We start from the raw sequence: 22,112 nt of genomic DNA, 5'->3' as shown, positions 1-22,112 counted from the left end.
CCGCGGCTCCTCCGACCGCGCCGCATCCTCACCGTAAGCCAGGCAGCTGAAAACTAAACCAGCGATCCTGCTGTCCGGTAGAAGGGGCATCGCTCCATCCTGGACACGCGTTACCAAATAACTCCTTAAGGCTCCCGGCCCGAGAGCCCTTTTGCTTCCTCCGCTTCCCACGGAGGGAACCGGCACCGGCGCTGCACGGTGCACAGGGGCAGAGCGGCCCTGGGGACCGGAGAGCGAGACCTCCGCCAGGCACCACGATCCTCACCGCCGGAGCTGCCAGTTCCCACCAGAGCCACTGCCAACCTCCGTGCGAGTGGAAAAAGGAGGGACGTGGTCTGAACTACAGCCTCAAGCCTGCTGCGGGGAAAAAGTCGCTGAGGAAATCCGTGTCCGTTCTCAGAAACGACACAAGCGGCAGAGCTAAGTGTTAAACTAAAGTTTATAAATTAAAAAAAAAAAAAAAAAGTACAGCGGGTAGCTTACAAACATTCACAATTCATTTGAAGTAAATAATCTAGTTGAGTGCACAGTGCCGTTAAAAGAGAAAGGGAGGGGGGGAAAGAAGAAGAAAAAAAGCAATGAGTTACCTTGAAAGAAAGACTGTAATTACATTGCTGAGCAGATCAGAAATCCCCGCCCCTGAAGCAGAGGTCTGCAGAAGAACTGTAAAAGGCACTGATGGTATTAAAATTTCCCATTACATCGATTTCTTAAAAAGCCTGACTAGAAATATTCACATTGAATATAAAAATAATAATAACAACAACTTTAATACAACTGGAAAGTGCGAAAAATCCGTAACTCCTCCCTCCCCGAACACGGAAAGATCTCAGGAAAAAAAGGAAAATAAGAAATCTGGAGTTTCGATATAAGTCTCACCCTTTTGTGACATATTTATCCTTTGCCAGGGATCATGGAGTACAGGAATAACATGGACAACAAGGGCAGGGGGGTTCTGAAAGAGGCTTCCTTACATTCAGCACCATACAAGGCACACTCAGTTTGCAACGAGTTGGAAGACCAAGGACTCAGACGTCAAAAATAATCTTCCTTACAATCCACCGAGGGAGTCCTTGATCTCCTCTTTTGAGCTGCGTTTGGTTTTGCGGGTTTTTTTTTCTTTCCTCCTCTCCTTTTTTTTCTCTCTTTCTCTCTCCCACACAAGATCGAGTCTCTACCAATCCGAAGCGAAATAAACCAAACAAAAAGTCTACACCAAATACACTGACAACATGGATACCATGAACTAGTCGTGCCGAATCGCGAGAGTCCTCGGCTGGCGGGGTGGGGACAGGGTGAGGATTGGGGCGGGTTGGCCAAGAAGTCCTATGTTGGAAGAGGAGAGGGTGAGGAACCATCCAAATAATATTAATAATAAAAATAACAATAAAATAATAATAAATACTGTCCGAGGCACTGAGAGCTGCAGCTGGGGCTCTGGATTTGAGAAGATGGATGGATGGATGGATGGATGGATGGATGAATGGATGGATGGATGGATGGTGGGGGGGGCAGTGGCAGAGGGGAGATGGGTTTCCTGGCTGCCAGTGTGTGTGGTGGGGGGGTATGTATGTGTGCCCCTCACTGGGTGCCAGCGGCTGCGGCACAGGTGGACAGAGCCCACCCGGGCAGGCAGTAGTAGGGGTAGTAGTAGGAGGGCTGGAGGGAGAGCAGCGAGGGCGGCCGCAGCACCTCGCCGGGGTGGTACTGTCTCTGGTCGTCGCGCACCAGCACCTTCACGGCCACCTTCTTGGCGGCGGGGGCGGCAGCCAGGAGGTCGGCGGCCATCTGCCGCCGCTTGGTCTTGTAGCGCCGGTTCTGGAACCAGATCTTCACCTGCGTCTCGGTGAGCTTCAGGGAGGCGGCCAGGTCGGCCCGCTCGGGCCCCGACAGGTACCGCTGGTGGTTGAAGCGCCGCTCCAGCTCGAAGACCTGCGCGTGCGAAAAGGCTGCGCGGGAGCGCTTCTTCCGCGGCTTCGGCGCCGCCGCCTCCTCCTCCCCCGGCAGCAGCTTCCCGCACTTGCCCGCTCCGTCCTCTTCCTCCGGCGGACTGCGATCTGCGGGCAGGGGGGAGAGCACGGCGGTCAGGGCCGGCAGGCACCGGGATACCCACGTCCCCTCGCACCGCTCCTCGGCGGGCCCGCACCCGCGCAGGTGGCCGGGCGCGCTCCTGGCGGCCAGCCTGCAGCGACGGGGCGGGCGGAGACCCCCGCCGAGCCGCTGCCCACCCCCCCGCCGCGGGACAGCCGCTGCCGGCAAGCCGGGGTCTCTCGGTCTCCTTTAAGCGCCGGGCGCCCTCCCGGGCTGCGTGCTCAGCCTGGCGAAGGGCTCTCCCCGATCCGCCCTCCCTCGCCCCGCGGGACGCGCTTCGGGGGCTTTTTCCCCCGGCACAGCCCGGACTCGCTGCACAACGCCGCGGGGCCGGCGGAAAGCCCCGATCGTCTCCCCGCTGTCAGCCCTCCCCCACCGCCCCCCCCCCCCCGGGACCCTCCCGCCCTCCCCGCGCGGGTGCGGAGGGGCCGCCGCCGGGGCCGCCCCTACCTGAGACGGCGGCCGACATCTCGCTGTCGCTGAGGCCGGCGGCGTCCCGCTCCGCTGCCTCCGGGGGCTGCGCCTCCTCCGCCGCCGCCGGCCGCCCCCCGCCCGCGGCTTCGGCGGGGCGGGCGCTGCCACCGGCGCCCTCCTCCTCGGAGCGCCGCTCGCCCTCGGGGTCCTCGCTGAGCGCCGAGTCCGAGTCCCAGCCCGCCGGCGTCCGCGGGGCTGGGCCGCGGGCGGCGGCGGCGGCGGGCGAGGGGAGCGGCGGGCCCTCGGCGGCACCGCACAGCCGCCAGCCGCCGGCCGCTCCCGGGGGCGGCGGCGGCCGCCCCGCCGCGTGGCGGGCGCGCTCCTCCTTCTTGTTGAGGATGGCCTGGATGGAGAAAGGCGTCAGGGCGTTGCCGCCGCGGACGGCCATGGCCCGGCGGCGGGCGGCCCCGCGGGCGAGCAGCGGACCGCGCCGCGCCTTCAGCTGGGCGACCGCATCGCCGACCGCGGCCGCGCCGGTGCCGGGCCCTTCTCTGCCGCCGGGAGGGCGGGCGCCAGCGGGGGCAGCCTCTCTGCGCCGCTGCCGGCCCGCCCGCCCATAGGGCCGGGGCCGCCGCGCCGCGCTCCGCCGGGCGCCGCCGCGGGTCCCTGGCGGCGCGGGCGCTGCCTCCGCCCCGCTCTGTCCCGCCCCGCGCCCGCCCTCTCCTTTTTCTCCCGGCGGCGCTGTCATCCCTCACCGCGGCCTGACAGCGCCGGCCCCGCGCCTTCCCATTGGGCAGCCCCCGCGCAGCCCGCCCGCCGATTGGCTCCCCGCCGCGGGGCGATGCGGCTCCGCGGGGCGCGCGGCGGGGCGCGCCGCGCCTTAACCCCTTGCGGCCCGCGGGGCTCCTCCCGCCCCCCCCCCCCCCCCCCCCCAGCCCCACACCGGCCGCCCCGGGCGCCGCGCTGCCCGTCGGTGCCGCCCGTGGCGGAGGCGACCCTGGGAGGGACCGTCCCTCTCCTTGGAGGAGAGCGGCGGCTTCCACCCGGAGAGTGAGGGATAACAGTTTCAGGGTGTTTTCCCTCTCGCCGCGCCTCGGCCGAGCCGGGCAATGAGCGCTGCAGCCCGGTGGCGGAGAAGGGTCCGGTCACGGCGGGAAACGTCGCGGAGGGAACGGGAACAACGTCGGCAGGCTGGCAAGCATTTGATGCGTGCTGCTCGGGGAAGAACCTCGGGGAATTGCTTCTTTCAGGGTCTGTCGGGGACCGCGCCGCCGGGAGCGGGGCTGTGTGCGCTGCGGGGGAAGCGCCCAGACCTCCGGCCGCTCGCCTTGAGGGTGTAAATGCAACGTAGCCTCGTCTGGTTGACGAAAATGGCCTTTTCACCATTCCATTTGTTTAAAACCGTGGTCCGTTACATATTAGGGACGGTCTTTCGGTCCATGGGGCTTTTAAAGACCGTTTTAGGAGAGCAATTGCTCGCAGATTAAAGACTGCTTTCCTCGAAACGATTCTTTCCCTGAAAGAAAATGGCCCTAAACAAGAAGCTTTTGGAAACTGTTACACGCACGTGAATTGTATAAAAGCGACTCGTTGCCGAAATAACAGTGTGCCCCAAGCATCATGCTTGTCTTTATTTCAGACATTATTGGCATTCTCAGAGCTAACAGAAAAATCCCGGCAAGGGTATCAAGCAGGTACACGCGAAATGAAATGCCAGCGCATTTCATTCACTTCACGACCGTGGTTTTTTGGTGCTGGGGAGACGCGGCAACCCAACGAGCTAGAGGATATCAAAATGATAGCCCCAAACTCGGCTTTGCTTCGTGACCCGAATTCCCAAGGTGTTAACCTGCTTCTTCACGGGAGTGATCCCACCTCCAACATTTCCTTACTTGATCCCGCAGACATGAGCCTCTGTTTGCAGTAGACCACGAAGCCACGATAATTGATTATCAACGACTCTAGCACGAATTAAATGTTTTCAATCGTCATTCTTACCCGGACAATAAATTAATGAAATAAATAGTGCCGCTTTCATACGCGGCACGAAGCCGGAGAGCACCTTTGCGTGACTGAACGAGAATAGGCTTTATCCTTCTGAACAAATTCATCCCGTTTCAATAATCTTGCTTGGGCTCACTCCTTACCCCTTTCTCCCGCCCAGGTATTTCCCGGGGTAGCCATCGCTTCTGCCACCCAAGACTTCGTTGCCACGGTACACTCAGGAAATATCCAAAGGTTGTGGGGTTTTGGGGTTTTCTTTTGGTTTGATTGGGTTTGTGGGTTTGTTTTTGTTTTGGGGTTTTTTGTTGTTGTTTTTTAAGAGCTGGAGGGAAATAAAAGTCATCTGGGGAAGCTGCGAGAAATCCACTTAGGAGGAGATGTGTAGGAGGTGTAGGAAGGGTGCCCTGTGCCGGCATTTGAAGGGGTTCTGAACGGCCGAGAGATGAAATCTGGGGTGCCAGAGGAGATGGGTGGACGGAGACTTGGAGAGAGAGGAAGGTCCGCGCTTCTAAGGGGGAAGGCTGGAGGTGCGGATCGCGGGAGCCGTGGTTTGGGTTGACGGCCGGAGAGGGGCTCTGGGGCACGGCGGAGAGGGGGAGCTCCGAGCAGGACTGGCCCGGGCAGCTTCCCGGTGTGTGTTTCTTTTTTCGGGCTCTGCTCAGGTGCGGCAGACGCGCCGAGCAGGAGGCAGAGCAGGCGGCTGCTTTGGGGCTGGGGGAGCGGCAGGGAGGAGGATGGGGCGCGCTCCCCGGTGCAGCCGCCCTCCAAGCTCCGACGCAGGCAGTTTCCAGCCCGCGAAGTCCCTGATTTACAAGGCTTCGCGTCCAAGCTCTTGGAAATACCTGCGGTTAGTTTACAATGGCTGTAATTCTTTGCTAATTTACCCAGCTCCCTCCCTGCCGTCCCCTTTTCTTTTTTTCTTTCTTTTTTTTTTTTTCTCTCCCCCTCTCCCGCCTCCCGAGGCGATCTCTGCGCCCTCTTCCCGGCCAGAAAACTACTGTTTGGGGGAGGAAATGCCTGGGGAGGAGGCCCGGAGGAGAGCGAGCAACAGCGGGGGTAAGGCGCAGGGGAGCGGCGGAGGGAGGCCGGGCAGGGCCGGCGGTCCCGGAGCTGCGGCAGCCGGGGGCCAGCTGGGTGGTCCCGCCGCGCCCGCCCTCCAGCCCCGCCGGAGGAGACGGGCAGCGGGAGGGAGGGATGGGGGGAGAGCTGCGGCCCCGGCATTGCTCCGCACTGACCGCCCGGGTGGAGGGCTCGCAGCCGACTCCCGGCCGCCCTCAGCTGGGGCAGCACCGGAGGGCAAGGGCTCCCCCCGGCCACGGCGTGCGGCGGGCAAAGGGGGCTCCCTTCGAGCAGGGGGGGACACGGCGCAAACCCTCCCCGCAGGGAAAGGCTCGGGGGAGGCAGGAGGAGGCAGCGGGCTGGGCAGCCGAGCGGGCAGAGCAGCGCCTGAAACGGGGATGGCGGCGGCGGCACGATTTCCACCTTGCCCCCACCCCTGATAAGGGCTCCGCACCCCCCCCCCCCATTCCCCGCGGTTGAAAGTAGGCAAAACCCATACATTGTGTCGGATCCGCCGTTTTACACACGCCTATTACACTGCAGCGGGGAAACCCCAGACGCCGCCGTACCCCATAACCGCCTCTCCCTGCGCCCACCGGAGACCCCTCCAGCATTTTATCCGACACCCCGCGGAGGAGCCCGGCTCGCCGCCCCTCGCCCTCCCGTTCCCGACCGGCGGCGGCGGAGCCGGCCCGGCGCTGCCGGCAGACGGGCTGCCCCACCTAGAGGCGTCCTCGCCGCATTGCCCGGCCTCGGCCGGCCCTCGGGGCTGCGGGGTTCGGCGGCGCTGCCCAGCCCTGGGCGCTCAGCGGGACCGGGGTGACATGGGGGCCGGGGTGGGACAGGGCAGGAGCGGATAAGGTCACCCCGTGTGGGGACACGGTGCCAAGGCACAGCCCCAGTGCCCTGTCCCAGCATCCAGTGACAAACCATGGTGTGGGCTGGGAAAGCGGGAGTGGAGCCTGCCTGGCTGCAGCGTGAGGTGGCTTCTTACAGTCACCTGAGTCGTTTTTCTTTCCAGGTGCGAGGAAACTGGCTCACAGAAGCACTGCGCATAGTGCATGGGGCGGTGAGACAGGGAAGGATGCGTCCTGCTTTACGGGCCTCTTATGAAAGCGTCAGATAAACATGTGAAGGACACTGCACGTATACACGAAGAAGGTGGCTGCAAAACCTTAAAAAAGCCTTTGTAAAAAGCACAAACCATATCATGTTTTATAAAAAAAGACCCATATGGTCCCTTGGGTGCGAGTAGCTCGCACTGGGAAAAGGAAATGTTACAACCTTTCCTTCAGGGTAGGATTTGCCCGCTCTGGGAAATTAATTAGTGATGTGACCCCCGTGTGCCAGCTCTTGGGCGTTCCCAGAGTCAGGCAAGCTCAGGAAGGGGTTCCACTTCTGTCCTGTTTACACCCCAAACCCTTCTCATGTCTGAGGCAGGCCAAAGAATTTCATTGTCCAGGGCTACCCCACACTGTCACCCTCTTGGCAGCATTTCCCAAAGCCTGTGTGGGGGTGACACCTTTGCCATACCTAATTAGGAGCAAGATTTTTTTTTTTTTTCTAGAAAGAAGCTGTCCTCCCCAAACTTGTCTCTGTTTTTGCTCTCGATATTCACACAGAGATGCAAATCCTTGCAGAGTGTCCTGCTGGGTCTCCTAGGGACTGAGGTGGAAGATGGCAATGGTACAAACAGTGCTTCCTCCAGTGAGGAATTTTAATTCCCTGTCACCCTGTTGGTGATGGAGAAGATTTGGTTCATGGTTTATACCTTTGCTGTGCTCCTCTCTGATTGTGCAGCAAAGGCACATAAACAGGTCCTGGACAACTCGCTGATTTTGCAGGAAAATCTCAGGTCATCTGCTTTCAAATAGGTTTTGACTCTATTTTTTAAATAACAATTTCTTTCCAAGCAAATGTAACTGTAGCTACACAGTAGGTGTCAGTTGTGCATCTCTAAAGTTCTGAGCAGGATTCCTCCATGTGCTTTGGGAGGGACCTCATGTAAGTAACTGCTGCAATGCTCAGCCTTCAAATGGCTTTTTGCAGTTGATGTCAAGATCCTGTGTTGTTGCTGAGACGTCAACTGTAAGATGCTTCTGGACTTCAGTGAGAGAAGCATATACTGCCTACAATTAAGAGAAAAATCTGAATGATTTTTAGAATCCGACTGAATATTAAACTTGGAGAATGTGCAAATATAGTGCTGACAATGAGAACTCTAATCTTACTAACTTGACAACCTCTTAGCTCAGTAGGTTTTAAGAGCTGGTTTGCAATCCCCTTCTCTGCTCATATTCCTTATATGGGGAAAAGCCCATGTCCTTTAATGCAGGGAGGCTCAAACACAAACATTCCTATAGGAGTTTACAACCAAACTGTAAGGAACGCTTGAATCTTGCTGGTTGCGTAAATACAGTGACATGATTTGGTCCAGTTTTATTGCTCAGAGCTGCTGTTTCTAGGAAAACCAACCCAAATCTCCCTCTTGTTTCTTCACCTTTACAATAAAAAGTGAAGACTTGGCATGCAGAGTACCGAGCGTGAAAACAAAAGTACCAACATTTCATTTCACAGCGCAACAGTTTTTCTCCTGAATTATTCCTCCTTGCAAAACCCTGAAAAGGAAGAGACATGCGGACTACCTAATCATCATGTTCCCAAAAAAGAGTGAAGATGTACGGTTGTTGCCTCCACTTTGTGCCAGGAGGCCACCAGCTGCATATGCCTGCATAGCCCTGGCCCACAACTGCCTTCAGGGGAGACCGTCTTCGGAAAGAAATCTTCTCTTTGAGTCTCTCCGTATTTTTATGCTAGATTTCCTGCTCCCCTGGTAAATGGGTATATATTCCTCATCTTCTGATGTATTTATCTGTAGGACAGAAATACAACCTGGACAAGATTGACTTGATTTACTAATAAAAAGCAAACTAGCATTGCCAAATGGCCAGATGCATCTCATAGTCATTAATTAAAACTTTTGCATTTTTCTGTGCGATAAATATTGTGATATTTAGCCCCTGTATTTAGCTTTTTATCTGTTTCAAGCAATTTTAAAAGGAGGCAATAGTCTATTTATTTGCACTCTCTGGTAGAAAAACTGAAGTAGAAACAAATTGAATGACTTATGCCAAAGTGATACGTGTGTGTCACCTGTACAGTATCTGGTCTATCTACGTGTTCTGAATTTTTCCTTATTATTTACTAGAACATCTTCATGAATATTCACCATATTACAGTAGATGAATTTGCTCTGTGCAAGTCTCTAGGCTTTTAAGAATATTCATAGGACAGATTAATCATTTGATATTTATTTGGTACAATATTATATGAAGTCCACGTTTCCTTTACCATTGCTGCTCAATGTATAAATAAGTTATAACCTTTCCTACTTTTTATTTGAAATAGTTGAGTTCACTTTTCACGTTTGATGGACTAACTTGGTAATTAAAACAATGGCTACATTGGGGTAACATCTAAATATTTTTATTGCTTCTGACGCTAGGTAAATCAAGTAAGCCTGCTGGCCTCTCAGGATACTGAGACTGTTTACATTTATAAAGTGATTTCACATCTTTGTCTAAGAGTCACATCTTTATTGATAGCAAGTCAACAGGCATTTTATATTGATTTTTTCTTTATATTTAGTATTCATATTAGGAGTAGACACCCATCAAAGGTAATATCTGGGAGTGTTTGGGTCTTACCCATTATAAATTTTCACAGATCACCTATGACTCAAAGACTGAAGTGAGCTGTGAGTTCACGAGGTAATTGCGCAGGGTGGTTGGTCTGGTCCCTGCGAGCGTACCCATCCCTCCGTTGAGCAGAGAGGGAAGCCAGGCAGGTTTGAGTGTCTCACTCCATGGTAGCTCCATTCTCTGATGGGACTCTAGCCTCTCTGAGAGCTTTTTGACACATATGGTGGAAAACAAGACCCCCAGCTCGACATGCTGTGTGACGGGGGAGTGCACGCCTGCGGCTGCCTTACGCGGCCACAGTGTTGGCCTCGCCACGGTCCGTGCCCAGTAACCCTTGGTAGAGCAGCCAAGCCAAGCTGTTTGAGCACAGAGACCTTGGATCCAGTGTTGGCTTTATGAAGTTAGGGCAATTAGCAAGTTCGCTGTGTGAGTTGTTTCCACTGGCAGTGGTTTTGTATGTACAGTGACTGTACATTTCATCTGAACACAGCTTTTACATTAAATCACTAATTCTTTTGGCTTGCTCGGTGAGAATACAAATACTTACATAAACTTCACAAATAAACTAGGGACTCCGTTTTGTTCAGTTCACATGCAAATTTAATTGGCTGCCCAAAAATTAGCAAACATGACACAGGTTGTCTGCAGGCAATACAGATATTGCTCATATTTTCTGTGTGTATCTTAGAGAATAGAGACTCTGAGCATGTCAATTATGAATGACTGCAAATGTGCACCCTGTCTTGTCCTTATGACACTCAATTCTCTCCTCTCAGAATTCCTGTCTTCATTAGTGTTCTCTTTACTTAAGTTTAGAGATTCTGAGCTATAGGTTGTCTCATTCTGAGCATTTTTATGGTGTTGAGGGGAGCACAGCCTGGTATTCCTGTCATAGAAGTAGATATTTCTCTAATTTATTAGCCAGACATATTTTGGGATTTACCAAACAGAAGAAACAATATTAATGCAGGTGACAGATGACAAAGAATAAAAATGTGTAATATGACAAAAGCACTTTGCACGTTACCCGTTACATGAATGAGAGTAAATGAGATGGTTGAAGAAGTTTCCAATAACTAAAGGACTCCTGTGACTAGGTGGAAAACTTTTGCGATGTGAGAGGGATCAGACATGCAGGTAGACAAAATGTCAGTTATGAATCCCTTAGAAAATGAAGGAAGTCCTTTTATTTCTCCAGGAGGTTTTTCACAGCAAAAAGATGCAGAAATCTGCCTGCGAGTGAAACGGGGAAGGCAGAGGAGTGCTGGCAGGAAGGACATTTTGGTAATAATTTCAAGATGGCAAGCTGCGATTTCCTGCACTATGGATGAGGTTATTGTTGGCAGGAGGAATGAGAGCTTTCTGCTCTCCCTGCCTGGGAAAGAGGGTCGTGTGTGGTGTGGTCTTCTGGTGCTTTATAGTATTGTCTGGTTTACGAGACCTGATTAAAATCCCCATGCTTTTCTCTATATACTCTCAGTGTTCCAATTCCATATAGAAGCATGGTAGACTGCTGGCTGTAGGAAGTGTTAAAACCCAGTCTTCACCCAAAAAATGCTGCTGTCAACTGTCCTTCCATATCTCTGGAGGAATTCTGATGTGGCTATATTCCTTTCACACAGCGTACACTTTGTGCGACACCTCTGTGTCAAAGGAACTCCTTTTGAGAAGGGTTGTGCAGGGGAATGTACTATTTTGCGTTAGATATGCTCCCTCATCGGAAAATACAACTCTTAAAGGAAAGTGTTATGCTTCATAGCTCCAAAAAGATGTCTGCAGTGTAGTCTTCTGCAAAATATGCAACGAAGTCCTTACAATCTAACCCCCTTGTATTGTCACGGTGGTTGTCTGGTTGACTGACCATCCCAAACAGGAATGGCATATATGCACATCGATCAGTTGTGTTCCTGTTGATATTCATATCTCTGACCACAGTTATTGTGGAGGGGACAAAAATTGTCCAAAGGCAAAGCACCTTCGCATACAATAATATTTCATTCACAGGGTTTAATTTAGCTACTTTAGTGGCTTCTCAAGAGGTACCTGTAGGAAATCTCTGCAGCCGTAAGGTGTGTTGACTTTGAAGCCCTGAGAACTGCTGGCAGACTCTGGAAGAGCAGCAGCACGCCTGGAGAGAAGAGCTGACATCCCTGCTGTCTATAGGGGCTATGGCAGTACCTGGCATGGAAGAACTTCCACCTTCCAACTCCAAAAGCCTTGCTCCTCGGTCTGCATTTGGCCAGGCACACTATTACAGCTCCCAGAGCTACTTTCTAACACGTGGTGACTTCAGAAGCAGGCCTGGGCAAGTCATGTAACGGCTTTGGTATAAAGTAGCAGCTGCTTTTACAGAGGGCATATTAAGTGTCAGAACACCTGGATAACGAGATAGTGAGATCCTTTCAGTGAGGAGAAGACAAAACTACCTGCTGTGGAGCTGAAAAGTAGCCTGTCATCTACAAATCAATGTCATGTCAGGAATCTGTGTTGCTTTGTTCCAATGGCTGTAGCCTTTTGGACAGGGTATGTGGTAGCGGTATTTCTTATGAACATCACAGTGCCATACTCTTGCATTTAATAAACTCCTTTTCAAAAAGTGTTGATTCTGAGCCTCATGATAAGGCCAGCTTATGAGAATATTGGGCTGTTATTTGCTGTAGCTAGCTCTGATAGGTATCCCTTACCATGTGCCCTAGCATCTGGGCCCCAGCTGACGTATAGAAATCCCTTCTGCATTTTCTCCAAGGTGCAGAGAGTGTTTGATGATTTCCTTCAAGAACAGGCTTTATTTTCCCACCTGCTGGCTCAGCTGGTGTTGGAAGTTGACTCTGTCCCAGTTCTTGCTTGCTGGGTCCTGGGAGCCCGAAATGTGATTCCAGTCACATCAGAGTTAACTGGAAAAATGAAGAATAAGGATGGCTAATGAAAAGGGGATTATAACTGCTCTAATTGATATTTTCACAACTTCTCTTATCATCTTTACTCTCAGCTGCTACTAAGAGTAAATGTAAAGGCCTCTTAGCCTGTGTCCAACTTGTTTGGATGTCAGTACATCATCCACAAAAGTTCTTGGTCATGGCAAGAAGACTGAGAGGAGGGAACAATGGAGCTGAAGGAAGGACTTTTGAAGAAATGAAGGGAGGACATGGGCAGAGAGAGAGGTCAGATCTGCCTGATCCAAGAATATGCAACAAACTGATGACGGAAAGGAAAAGAAAAGGGAGAATTGAGAGCCGAGAGGGACCCTGTGGGGGAACTGGAGCACACGGGACGGGCACAAATGGACATTGACCAGAAAAAGACAGGTCGGATGAGAACTGAGGATGGAGGGAATTAGACTGGAAAAGTGCTAGGAACAAGGGGCTGGAAAAAGAGAGAAATGGGAAAGTCTGGGCAAGGTACCTGTGACTGGAATGGGTAGCTTCTATTAAACCTCCAAATCTAACTTGTTACACTTGAGAAAAAAAAGTTAAGTGTTCCTCAAGAAGTTTGATGTGCCTAGAAACATAGACCCATGTTATATGGAATTGAGTATGCATATATTGTATCTATAAACACACACTAGATGGATTGAGACCTGTGCATGGTATGCTATACAGTATATCCATGGATATAGAGATGGAGAAAGGTATTTCTGCTGAAACCGGTGACATCCTGCCTGTGCTGATCTGCACCAAGCAGCAGCTCAGGAGGAGCTGGTGGATGGGCAGGTCAGGATGTCCAGGCAGCGGTGGCCCCAGGACCCTCGGATGCCAGCCCCTTCTTGCTCCCCTGACCCTTATGGGTCTGGTCGAAACTCCCCTCAGGCTCTGGGTCCAGCCAGCTGCAGCAGAGGGGTCGTGCGTGTGCGTGTGTGTGTGTGCGCGCGTGTGTGCATGTGTGTGTGCGTGTGTGTGCACGGTGCACACTGTGCTACCTGGCAGGCACCAGTTGCCATCTAGTGGCTATTTTAGGACTATCTGTGCATGAAAAACAATTTTTTTTCCAGCCTACCTGCAACCAAGCAATTGCTTTTCTAGAGAAGATTTGCACGATCCACCACCCCAAGCTCACTGAGCCACTTGCACCGAAACAGAGGGTCTGATGCACCTGAGGGAGAACGCATGGGCTTCCCTTGCTGTAGCAGGCACAGAGTTTGGCCTTGCTTGGCAATCAGGCAAGTTACTTGCTTGCCTTCTAGGTGTGAATTTTGCAGGAGAAGAAGGCTGGGAAAGTCTCAAAACCAGCTGAGTGAGACCTCCGCCCTGCTGGGAAAAGGCTGGCTCCCTTACCATCAAAATGGCAACGCTTCCAGGAGTTCAGCAGGACCAGGATTTTCACCTCTTGCCTGTAACAATTATGGCCCCTTACGGATTATTGGAATATGCTGAAAGTTTTTCTCATTATATTTTAGTGTATTCACTCTTGCCAGATTCCAACCAGACCAAGACACAATATTCTAGCTGTTGGGCAAGCACAGGGCCAATGTCGGTCCAATGCATATCTTGTACTTTGGCTCCACACCATCTCTCTCCCCTGGTCAATGAAAATTGAAGAGCTGGTGCAGATGGACTGTTTCAAGTCTGATGCCCTGGAGTGAAAATGAAAGTAATTGGACTTCTTTCCCTTTTTCAAATGCTGTCAGTCACTTTCCCATTCCTTCTTGTCTTACAGAAGAAAAGAGGTGATAAAAGCTGAGAGAAAAATTGAGCAAGGTGTGAAAAGAGGGAGAGGAGGAAAGGAATGAGGTCTGGGAAGGATGCTATGTTCACTCGTGTTGTCTTTGAACAATCCTATTATCTCAAGAAATCAAATGGACAAATCCCAAGAGAAGAGTTAGGTGAACCTACTTAGAAAAGTGAAATTAAAAAAACCCAAAACATTTTATTTCTTTCTTAAAAGGGAGACAGCTATGAAGGAATGGAAGAATTTTCCTTCTCTGTCTCATAGAGTGCCTCAGTACAACACATCTCCACATCCAGTACTGTGGTAGCGTTTGCTTGTCTTTGTGCTCACTTATGATGAATTATTCAATTTTGGATTATTGCCATTGTGGTATATAATCATAGTAGCAAATATTATCCAATTGTATTTTAAGTACTTAGTACTTACACCCTGATCTTATTGCTGTTTTCAGAAGCAAAACTTCCCCAATTCTGAAAATACAATAAAATTGTATGAACATCTATTACGAAGTTATAACGGTAACTGGACAGTGTTTTGTTCATGCAAGAAAAATGAAGCTAGCAATATGTCTGTAACAGTAAAGCTTTGTGAATGTGTTACATGGCACAGCTGCCTTTCTCCTTTCTTGGCTACACTAGAAGAGGCTCCCTGGTCTGTTAGCTCTGGGCTAAGGCAAACTAATGTATACCTGCAAAGCTTGACTGCAGGGCAAAAATCTGAAGCCTTTGTATGAAAAAAAAAAGTCAGGAAAAAAAAAAAATCATAGGTGTCTTAATAGTGGAAAAAAACCTCCTCATTTTTTAAATGCAGAACACTTCCTTGTTTTATAAGTTTATTTCAAAACAGAAGAAAATTTTGCTTTATGCTTCTTTCTAAATTGAGGCTTTCATGCTGTTCCTGTTTTTCTTTTTTTCAGTGGGGAAAGAGGGAAAGAAAATATGACACATTGGAAGTTGAGAACAAAAATTATTTCAACTTTCAAAACCAGAAAAGTAACAAAACTAGATTAAGCAAAATCAAAGTCTTCCAGGGGGTAGCACCCTGCTGTAAAGAGATATGGGTATTTAGGAAATAAAAGGCACAAACTGCAACAGAGATTTTAAGGTTAGAAAAAAATGTTTTAAATCTAATTAGCAGCAAGGCTTAGGTGACATGGGGGGGGATTGCTGGAGATCTGTAGGGTCTGGTTAGACATCATCTCACATATTTGAAATAACCTGGGAGAACCTGCCCGCTGGATCAGCCAGTCTTTGCCTCCTCCCAAGAGAGTGGCTGCCAGGCAGCTGACTCCCAGCGCTGCCGGTGCCAGACCTTCGCAGAGGAAAGCAAGAATTACGCCGTCCAGCCCCCTCTTTGGCAGTCCCATCACACCTGCTGCTGCAGCAGCGCGGAAGGGGAAAGGTACAACCTCCCCGCGCCTCCCGGGGCCGGCAGCCCTTCGTGCACATCCCTGGAGGGTTCCCTCTTCCACTGTCATGCCCGGTCTCTGTCGCCCAGCCCTGCTCTGATCCAGAAAAGGAGCGTGCCCAGGCGTGCAGGAGTCCCATTTTACTTTGATTAAAGCTTCCTCAAAAGCGTATCTCCTGTGTTTGAGGGCCAAATAGAGTTCTAAGTTCAAAATTAGTTGAAAAAAGTTTTATTGTAAGTTTAATTTTTTTTTTGCTAGGTGGCCTTATATTGCCTGTTTACTTAGCCTGAAAAATCCTGGATGAATAGAGTTAAATAAGCAGTATATTACTGAGCAATTCTTAGCTCTTGTTTATATAAAAAGAGCAGAATGAACCTATCATTGTCTGAAAGGAGAGGCATATTCCAGATCTCTGCTTGCTTTGGGCACTGAAACAGGAATGACTATTTAATTTTAACATTTTTAAATTTATATACTGGAACTGGTGCTGGAGTATCATGGTATTCCTCTTTATTCATTCATCTTAATATACGTTGATTTATATAAATCATTGCATAGCACATGTGACATGTCACAATAAAATCTAGAAAAGGAAGGGACATCATTAGAGGGTCAAGTTGTCCAGCTAACAAGACAACTGATAGCTTTGATACTCCTCTGTTTTTCTCAATGACATCCTCAGTACATGCACAGAGGCACAGCCAGTGCCTGTGCTGTCTGGCTGTGTGATGAGCAAAGGAAAAAAAAAAAAAAAAAAGCTCAATTTTGATCCATTCATGTGGTTCACTAGTGAGGGAGGACCCAAAATACACTGAAAAATGTGGTAGAGTTTTTTTATATTTTAGCTCTGCTCCCACTGGCTGATTAAGCCAGGTAAGAGCTGCACTTTGTGTGTGGCTTAGCTGAAGCCACGTATAAATATTGTTTATATTTCCCCAGCGGAGAACATATTTATTTTCAACGTATTTGTTGACATTAGAGATCAGGGCTCTCAGATAGCTTTTCTACATTGCAGAGTACCTTAGCTTGCTGATAAGAGATGCTGATGGTGAGGGCAGAGATGCACCCGCAGGACACCTGCGTCTTACCTCCACTGTCAACTCGCAGCAGAGTTATGTCAGTGCCTGTGAATGCTCAATTACTAAAAGCTAAGCTAAGAGCAAGCACAGGGGCAATATTCTAGCCATCAGTCCCAACAAAGTACTTCTAATAATTTTTCAGTATTTGCTTTGCGCCTCTACTTTCTAGTCTGTGTCTGCTCTACCCATCGTATCCTGCATACCATAAGATTTTTACATTTGTACTAGTAAAGATCTTGGTGTCAGTGCTAGCAGGGATCAGTAAAGTAACCCCATCTGTCCTCCTGCATAGTCTAGGTCATTGGTTGCCTCTCTTGTCATTGCTACATCACATCCACACTGAGGTTGCCATTTTCACAAGTGGTTGTGAGATGTTCAAAAAAGCAGTACATCAAAAAGCCAGTAACATCTCCTCCCACTGCTCCCACTTTTCCTTTCAAGTGCCAGAATATCTTGCTGCCAACCCAAAACAAATACACAAAATAAACAATAAACCCTCATTGTTGGTCATGCTTGCTTTCTTTTTTTTTTTTTTTTTTTTAATGACCTTCACATAAGCTGTTTCCAATACAGGAAAACCAAGCTGCCCTGACCTAGACTGTATCTCTAGAAAGCAGCAAAGGAAGAATTTCCACAATGCTGAGGCCACAGAAAAACAAGGGGCCTGTGATTATAAGAGGATTTACATTAATAATAATTAATATTGTGATATCTTCCTTGAGGTTAGATAGCCACTGGGTGTCACACCACCTCAGCAGGAATCTTGCACAGTGCCCGGGGAAGCAGCCAGGCTAACCAGGTACCTGGTGAGATGTCCGAGCTGGACAAACAACGGTTCAAAGTCTGCTTTAACACCTAACTTGGGGTGGAAGGAGATGCCTTGTTCTGTTCAGGAGCCACAGACATGAAGCCTGCCTTGGAGTTAAAAGCCTAAGCATTTCTTTTTGACAAACACTGAATGAGACGGTGGTACATGTATGTCCCTAACACCCATTTCCTCAACATGCTGTGGAGTGGGACAGTCATCTGGAATGTGGACAGTGAGACCCAGTCCCTAGCTCCTGCTTCAGCAAGTAGGACATGTCATGGGATGTGAAATACCTTAACAAGAGAGAAAGTAGTACCCACCTTCGGATACCCTACTGCCTTGTCTTCCTGAGAGGTTGTGGATTCAAGTCCCCCCATGCTCTAACCACAGTGTGAAAAAAGTCTTCTTTCCTTGTGTCTTTGGAAGAAAGGCCAACAAAGGTCCATCCTTGGTGAAACCTAAGCAGAGGGTAGATATCATCTTCAAGCACTACATGCTCATCCTTGAGGAGCTATCCTAGATGTTTCCTACAGGCCAGTGCTGTCAGCATCCAGGCCAGCTTGTTCAACTTTGTAGATTGCTTCTGAGGATCTAAGTCTCCTAACACAAGAAGCTTTGATGCTTCATTTGGATTCCTAACTTCTTCAGTGATCCAGCTGGTTTAAATTCACGTTTCAACATTACATCCAGTTTAATCTTTGAGCACAACCGCAGCCTTTACATCAGTTTTAGAAATGGGACTTCGGTTCCTAAAGAAGCCTGAAAAATCTTGTCCCATGTCAGAACTTAAAGCATCCCGCTAGGGGAGAACCCATTGCACCCCTGCAAGTCATTTCACTGTTAAACTGCCTGCACTGCTGAGAAGTGGCACAGCACGTTATAGCTAGTCTAAGTTTGTCTGGCTTCAGCTTTCAAAAACTACATGATCTCTTCTTGGTACATGGTAGGCAGCAAGGATCCCTGCCTAGCTGGATAATCCATGCTTCTTGCAAGAACTCTCATTGTTTTGTCACTAGGAAAAAATAAAACCCACAAAATAGCTCACTGTCCATTTATACACCAATTACTTGCTACAGAGGTACCGTAAATGCATGTGAGAGCTAATGGTGCACCTGGATGATCAACTGAAGTGTACCCAAATCCATGGTACAATGCAAGGGTGATTCCACGTCCCTTCTCTGCCACTTGGCCATCTTCTTTGTGCGGGCAGCAGTATTTGCACAGCCTCATCAACAGCTGGTTTAGTAAACTGGCCACATTAAAAACTAATCTGCAGTTTTGTTTTGTTGAGGAAATTTCAGGCTTCCTGGTCCAGCAGTCTGTGACTGTACAACTCAACACCCTCACAGAGGAAGGCACCGGACAAAGGGTAGAAGGAGAGGGAAGGTGAAAGGTGCCTTGCAGAAGCAGCTTGAACTACCCTGACCATGAACCCCCACCCTAGGCTAATTAATTGCACACTCAATGCCAAAAATCTATTCCTGCCCTACTAAGTTACGGCCATTTCAAACCATATTTTTCTTCCCCAGTTGTTTGGCAAGAGTGTTATGTTCCTAGCTTTAAATACAGCTATCTAGGGACTCCCACAGAGACATTTATTTTTATTATGTTTTTCTTTTGGACTTTATTCACAAAGCCAGCAAGGAGAAGAGCTAAAAAGCTGATATTTGAAAGAGGAAGGGGGTTTAAATCAGAAATAGACTTTCAAGGAATTTTAGTGAAACACCAGAATCTGGAAATAAAGACTAGAATATAGATCGAATTTCCTTGGTGTTTAAGCTTTCATGTTCTAGTAGAAAAAACCACGCTGCTTGAAACAGGCCCAGGATTTTTGAGAAGCTGATGGAAGTAATGGACTGTGACGTACATAGCTGGGACAAGGAATCTACTGGAAGAAGCGAGCACACTATCTTTAAGAAGTTGCCAAAACCTGCAGAAGGCTGACATGGGCAATTTCCTCTGAACTGAAGCTACAATCAAATGAAATAGATGGAAGGCTGTTGAAGTCGTGAAGGTAAGAGTCTTCTGAGCTGGTCTATGAAATGACCTAGCAGGCAACGTTGAGAATAACCAAGTTATCAAGAGCTTTGAGTAAGTGTATGCTATACGAATGTGCATTTCATTTCACATGGAATGACTTTAATGAGAACAAAAATCTACCCGTTAAATTCACCCTTTACAATGTAAGCAGGTACAGCTCCAAGGAAACCAAACACTGCTTTGGAAGGACATGTAGAAGTCACTCAGTATACCCAGCTTCAGGGCAGCAATTCTCTTCAGACCAACAACTCTCAGCATCACAGAGGTCCCACTACCTCTTCCAAAAGCAAGGAGAGACAAAAGTCCATGGTGGCAAATGACTTGATACAGGTATCGGATTTTGACCACTTTTAGCGTTGACACCTAAGCCTGTGTTGGTCTTGCATCACAGTGTACATCTGCTATAGTTGCTATGACCAGGAGCACTTGCTGCTTTTGGTTGCCAAGTTTTACGGGACCAATTTTTACTGAGTTTCTGGATGGAGGAAGTCAGCTCAGGGTAGTATGCAGCCTCTGAGGGATCAGGGCCAGAGGTTGGTCTGTACACATGATGCTCTCAGAATATAGGCTGAGAGAAAAGAAACAGTGAACATGTGTATTGGAGAGAGCTGTCACAGACTCAAAAAAACCCACCACAAACCTACGGAGAAGTAGATGTGTTACTAGAGAAGCTGTTGGAATAGAAAATTGAGGCATTCAGACATCTGCCAGCATCAGCAAAAACTTTGCCCCAGCTGCTGAGTGCACCTACTGACTTTGGATCGGGTTCTAGAGGGAACTTTCACCAGTCACAAGAGTTACAAGCTTGCCAGACCCCATCAAAAAATGAAAACTGCAAATGAACTTCTACTGATGACTCTTTAGTTGGTTTGAAAAAACATCATCATAAAAACCTCAACCAAACAAAATCCATTTGTGTGATTTAAACTCACTACAGTAGATAACCCCATAGTATTTTAGGCTGAAGACACTAAACAGATAAGTAACCTTTAAGTAGAATGCACTAGAAAATACAAAGAGATGCTGTCAACTAGCCAACAGTCAGCTGGTTAACACAGGCAGCTGAGGTATGGTAAGCAGGACTCAAGTTCTTGTTCTGTAAAGCTCAGCAGGGGTACTTGAACTCCATCTTCCACACCAGGACATCTCTGGTTCACTCAATTTGTTAATATTTGGAGAACTGAAGCAGTTCCAAGAGAAGGAACTGGAAGAAAAACCAGCCACTATAACATAAAAAAATAGCCAAGTGGTTTAGAAATTTATTTGGGTTGCAGCGTAGCCATGGTCTTGCACTAAAGGTGCAACAAACTGCCTCGAGCAAGTATCTTCATGAAACACTTCATCTTGGTGCAGAAGAGTATTTTTTTTTCCTGAACTCTCTAAATTTGCACGGGGTAGGAAAGTATAGTTATTCTACATGTATATCAAGGTTCCAGCTGGACTACAAGCCTAAGTTCTGAACAAGATGGATGCATCTCCTGCCATGCCCAAGGGAAAACTGACTCCTCTGCCCCCTCCCTTCCTCATGCTCAGGAAGAGACTGTGTGGAAGACTTGGAAACTATAAACATTCAATGCCCAAGTTACACTTAAATACAGCAGACCACTACTGTACCTGTAAAGCATAACAGTAATTTAGATGACAGGGACTTGAAACCACTAAACAAAGGAAAAAAAAATTCCAAACCTGGATTGACAGTGATGGCACCTGGCAGAAATGTCTGTTTTGTTGAGAAGGAAGAAGCAGCCGGTGTTCTCATACATCACGCATTCAGACATCTGCCAGTGAGTGAAGTGTGCATAAGCTAAGTTTGTGGGACTGGCACGTCCTTTAAGTAAAAGTGTCTCTCTTGCTGAAAGATAATTTCTTTAATGCCTTTGTATTATGGAATAATTTAATGAATGATCAAAGATACATCCCATAGACAAGAGGATTTACCTAAATGTTACCTATGGCTAAGGGGAAGGACAGTAGAAGACCTCCCAGGAGGTTAAGCTCAGAGATTGCCATTGATCTTCAGGGCCGTATTTCTCTACTGAGATCATTAGACAACAGTCAGTCAAGAGGATCTGACACAAACAGGAGCTTTGTCCATCGTTACAATCCATCAGGAGAGACGTGCCTGTGAAATAGGCAAATAGGACCCGTACTACCAACAGAGAGAGAGAAGAAGAAATGCTAGTAACATACAGCGCGGTGGGGAACTGCCTTTGGAACGTCCTGAGCAATCTCACCACTGCGTTCAGGTGTACGGAAACAAAACCAGAACAGATGCAGGGAAGGGCTCCACATATGATCAACAGTCTAGAAAGCACCAAATTGAAACCAAACAGTTCTGCTTGTTTTAGCTTTACAGAACAAAGGCTGAGAAGAAATCTACAATTTTGGTCTATGCATACTGCAGGAGGCAAAAGGAAAAAAGGGGGAAAAAATGGAAAAGATTCAACTTATCCTACAACTGCGTATGGAGTGCATAAACATAAGTGTTAGTAATACATATGTATCTATCAGCAGTGTGGCAGCAAGGTATGTATTGGCATATGGCAGCAGAGTTAAGACAGAAATCAAAAGCAGCTAATTTTCAGAGCAAAGAGGGTTTTTTTAGACTCAAGTTTACTTCGTAAAATAATTATGTGTGCACCTGCTTTTACAGCATACTAAGCCTGGTAAATGGCCACGTCCTTTCCTTACTGTTTATATACCTAAAATATAAGCACCTGTAAGCATTTAAAGGCACAAATCAGGTAAAGCTTATAGATAGGGCTCCAACCAAATACATCTGTAACAACAAGTTCCACAGCAATATGATTGAAGGGTAATTTAAAAAAAAAAGGCAACTCAGA

General features: G+C 48.7%; 1 protein-coding gene across 1 annotated transcript; it reads right to left on the bottom strand.

The window, feature by feature from the left end:
* Positions 1-438: 438 nt before the first annotated feature.
* On the bottom strand, positions 439-3,204 carry NKX3-2 (NK3 homeobox 2). Its single transcript, XM_075752470.1, has 2 exons — positions 2,542-3,204; positions 439-2,057 (listed from the first exon to the last, which is right to left on the bottom strand). Exons 1-2 carry the CDS (start codon positions 2,951-2,953, stop codon positions 1,582-1,584), a joined length of 888 nt encoding a protein of 295 aa, XP_075608585.1. The 5' UTR covers positions 2,954-3,204; the 3' UTR covers positions 439-1,581.
* Between the last annotated feature and the right edge of the window lie 18,908 nt (positions 3,205-22,112).

Source organism: Balearica regulorum, chromosome 4 (genome assembly GCF_011004875.1).
Source record: "Balearica regulorum gibbericeps isolate bBalReg1 chromosome 4, bBalReg1.pri, whole genome shotgun sequence".
NCBI classification, from domain to species: Eukaryota; Metazoa; Chordata; class Aves; order Gruiformes; family Gruidae; genus Balearica; species Balearica regulorum.
This window is presented reverse-complemented; position numbering and strand designations above follow the sequence as displayed.

Coding starts and splice junctions, on each gene's coding strand:
- NKX3-2 (XM_075752470.1), bottom strand. CDS start 2,953: ATGGCCGTCCGCGGCGGCAACGCCCTGACGCCTTTCTCCATCCAGGCC. Junction 2,058..2,541: donor GATGTCGGCCGCCGTCTCAG/GTAGGGGCGGCC, acceptor CCCTGCCCGCAG/ATCGCAGTCCGCCGGAGGAA.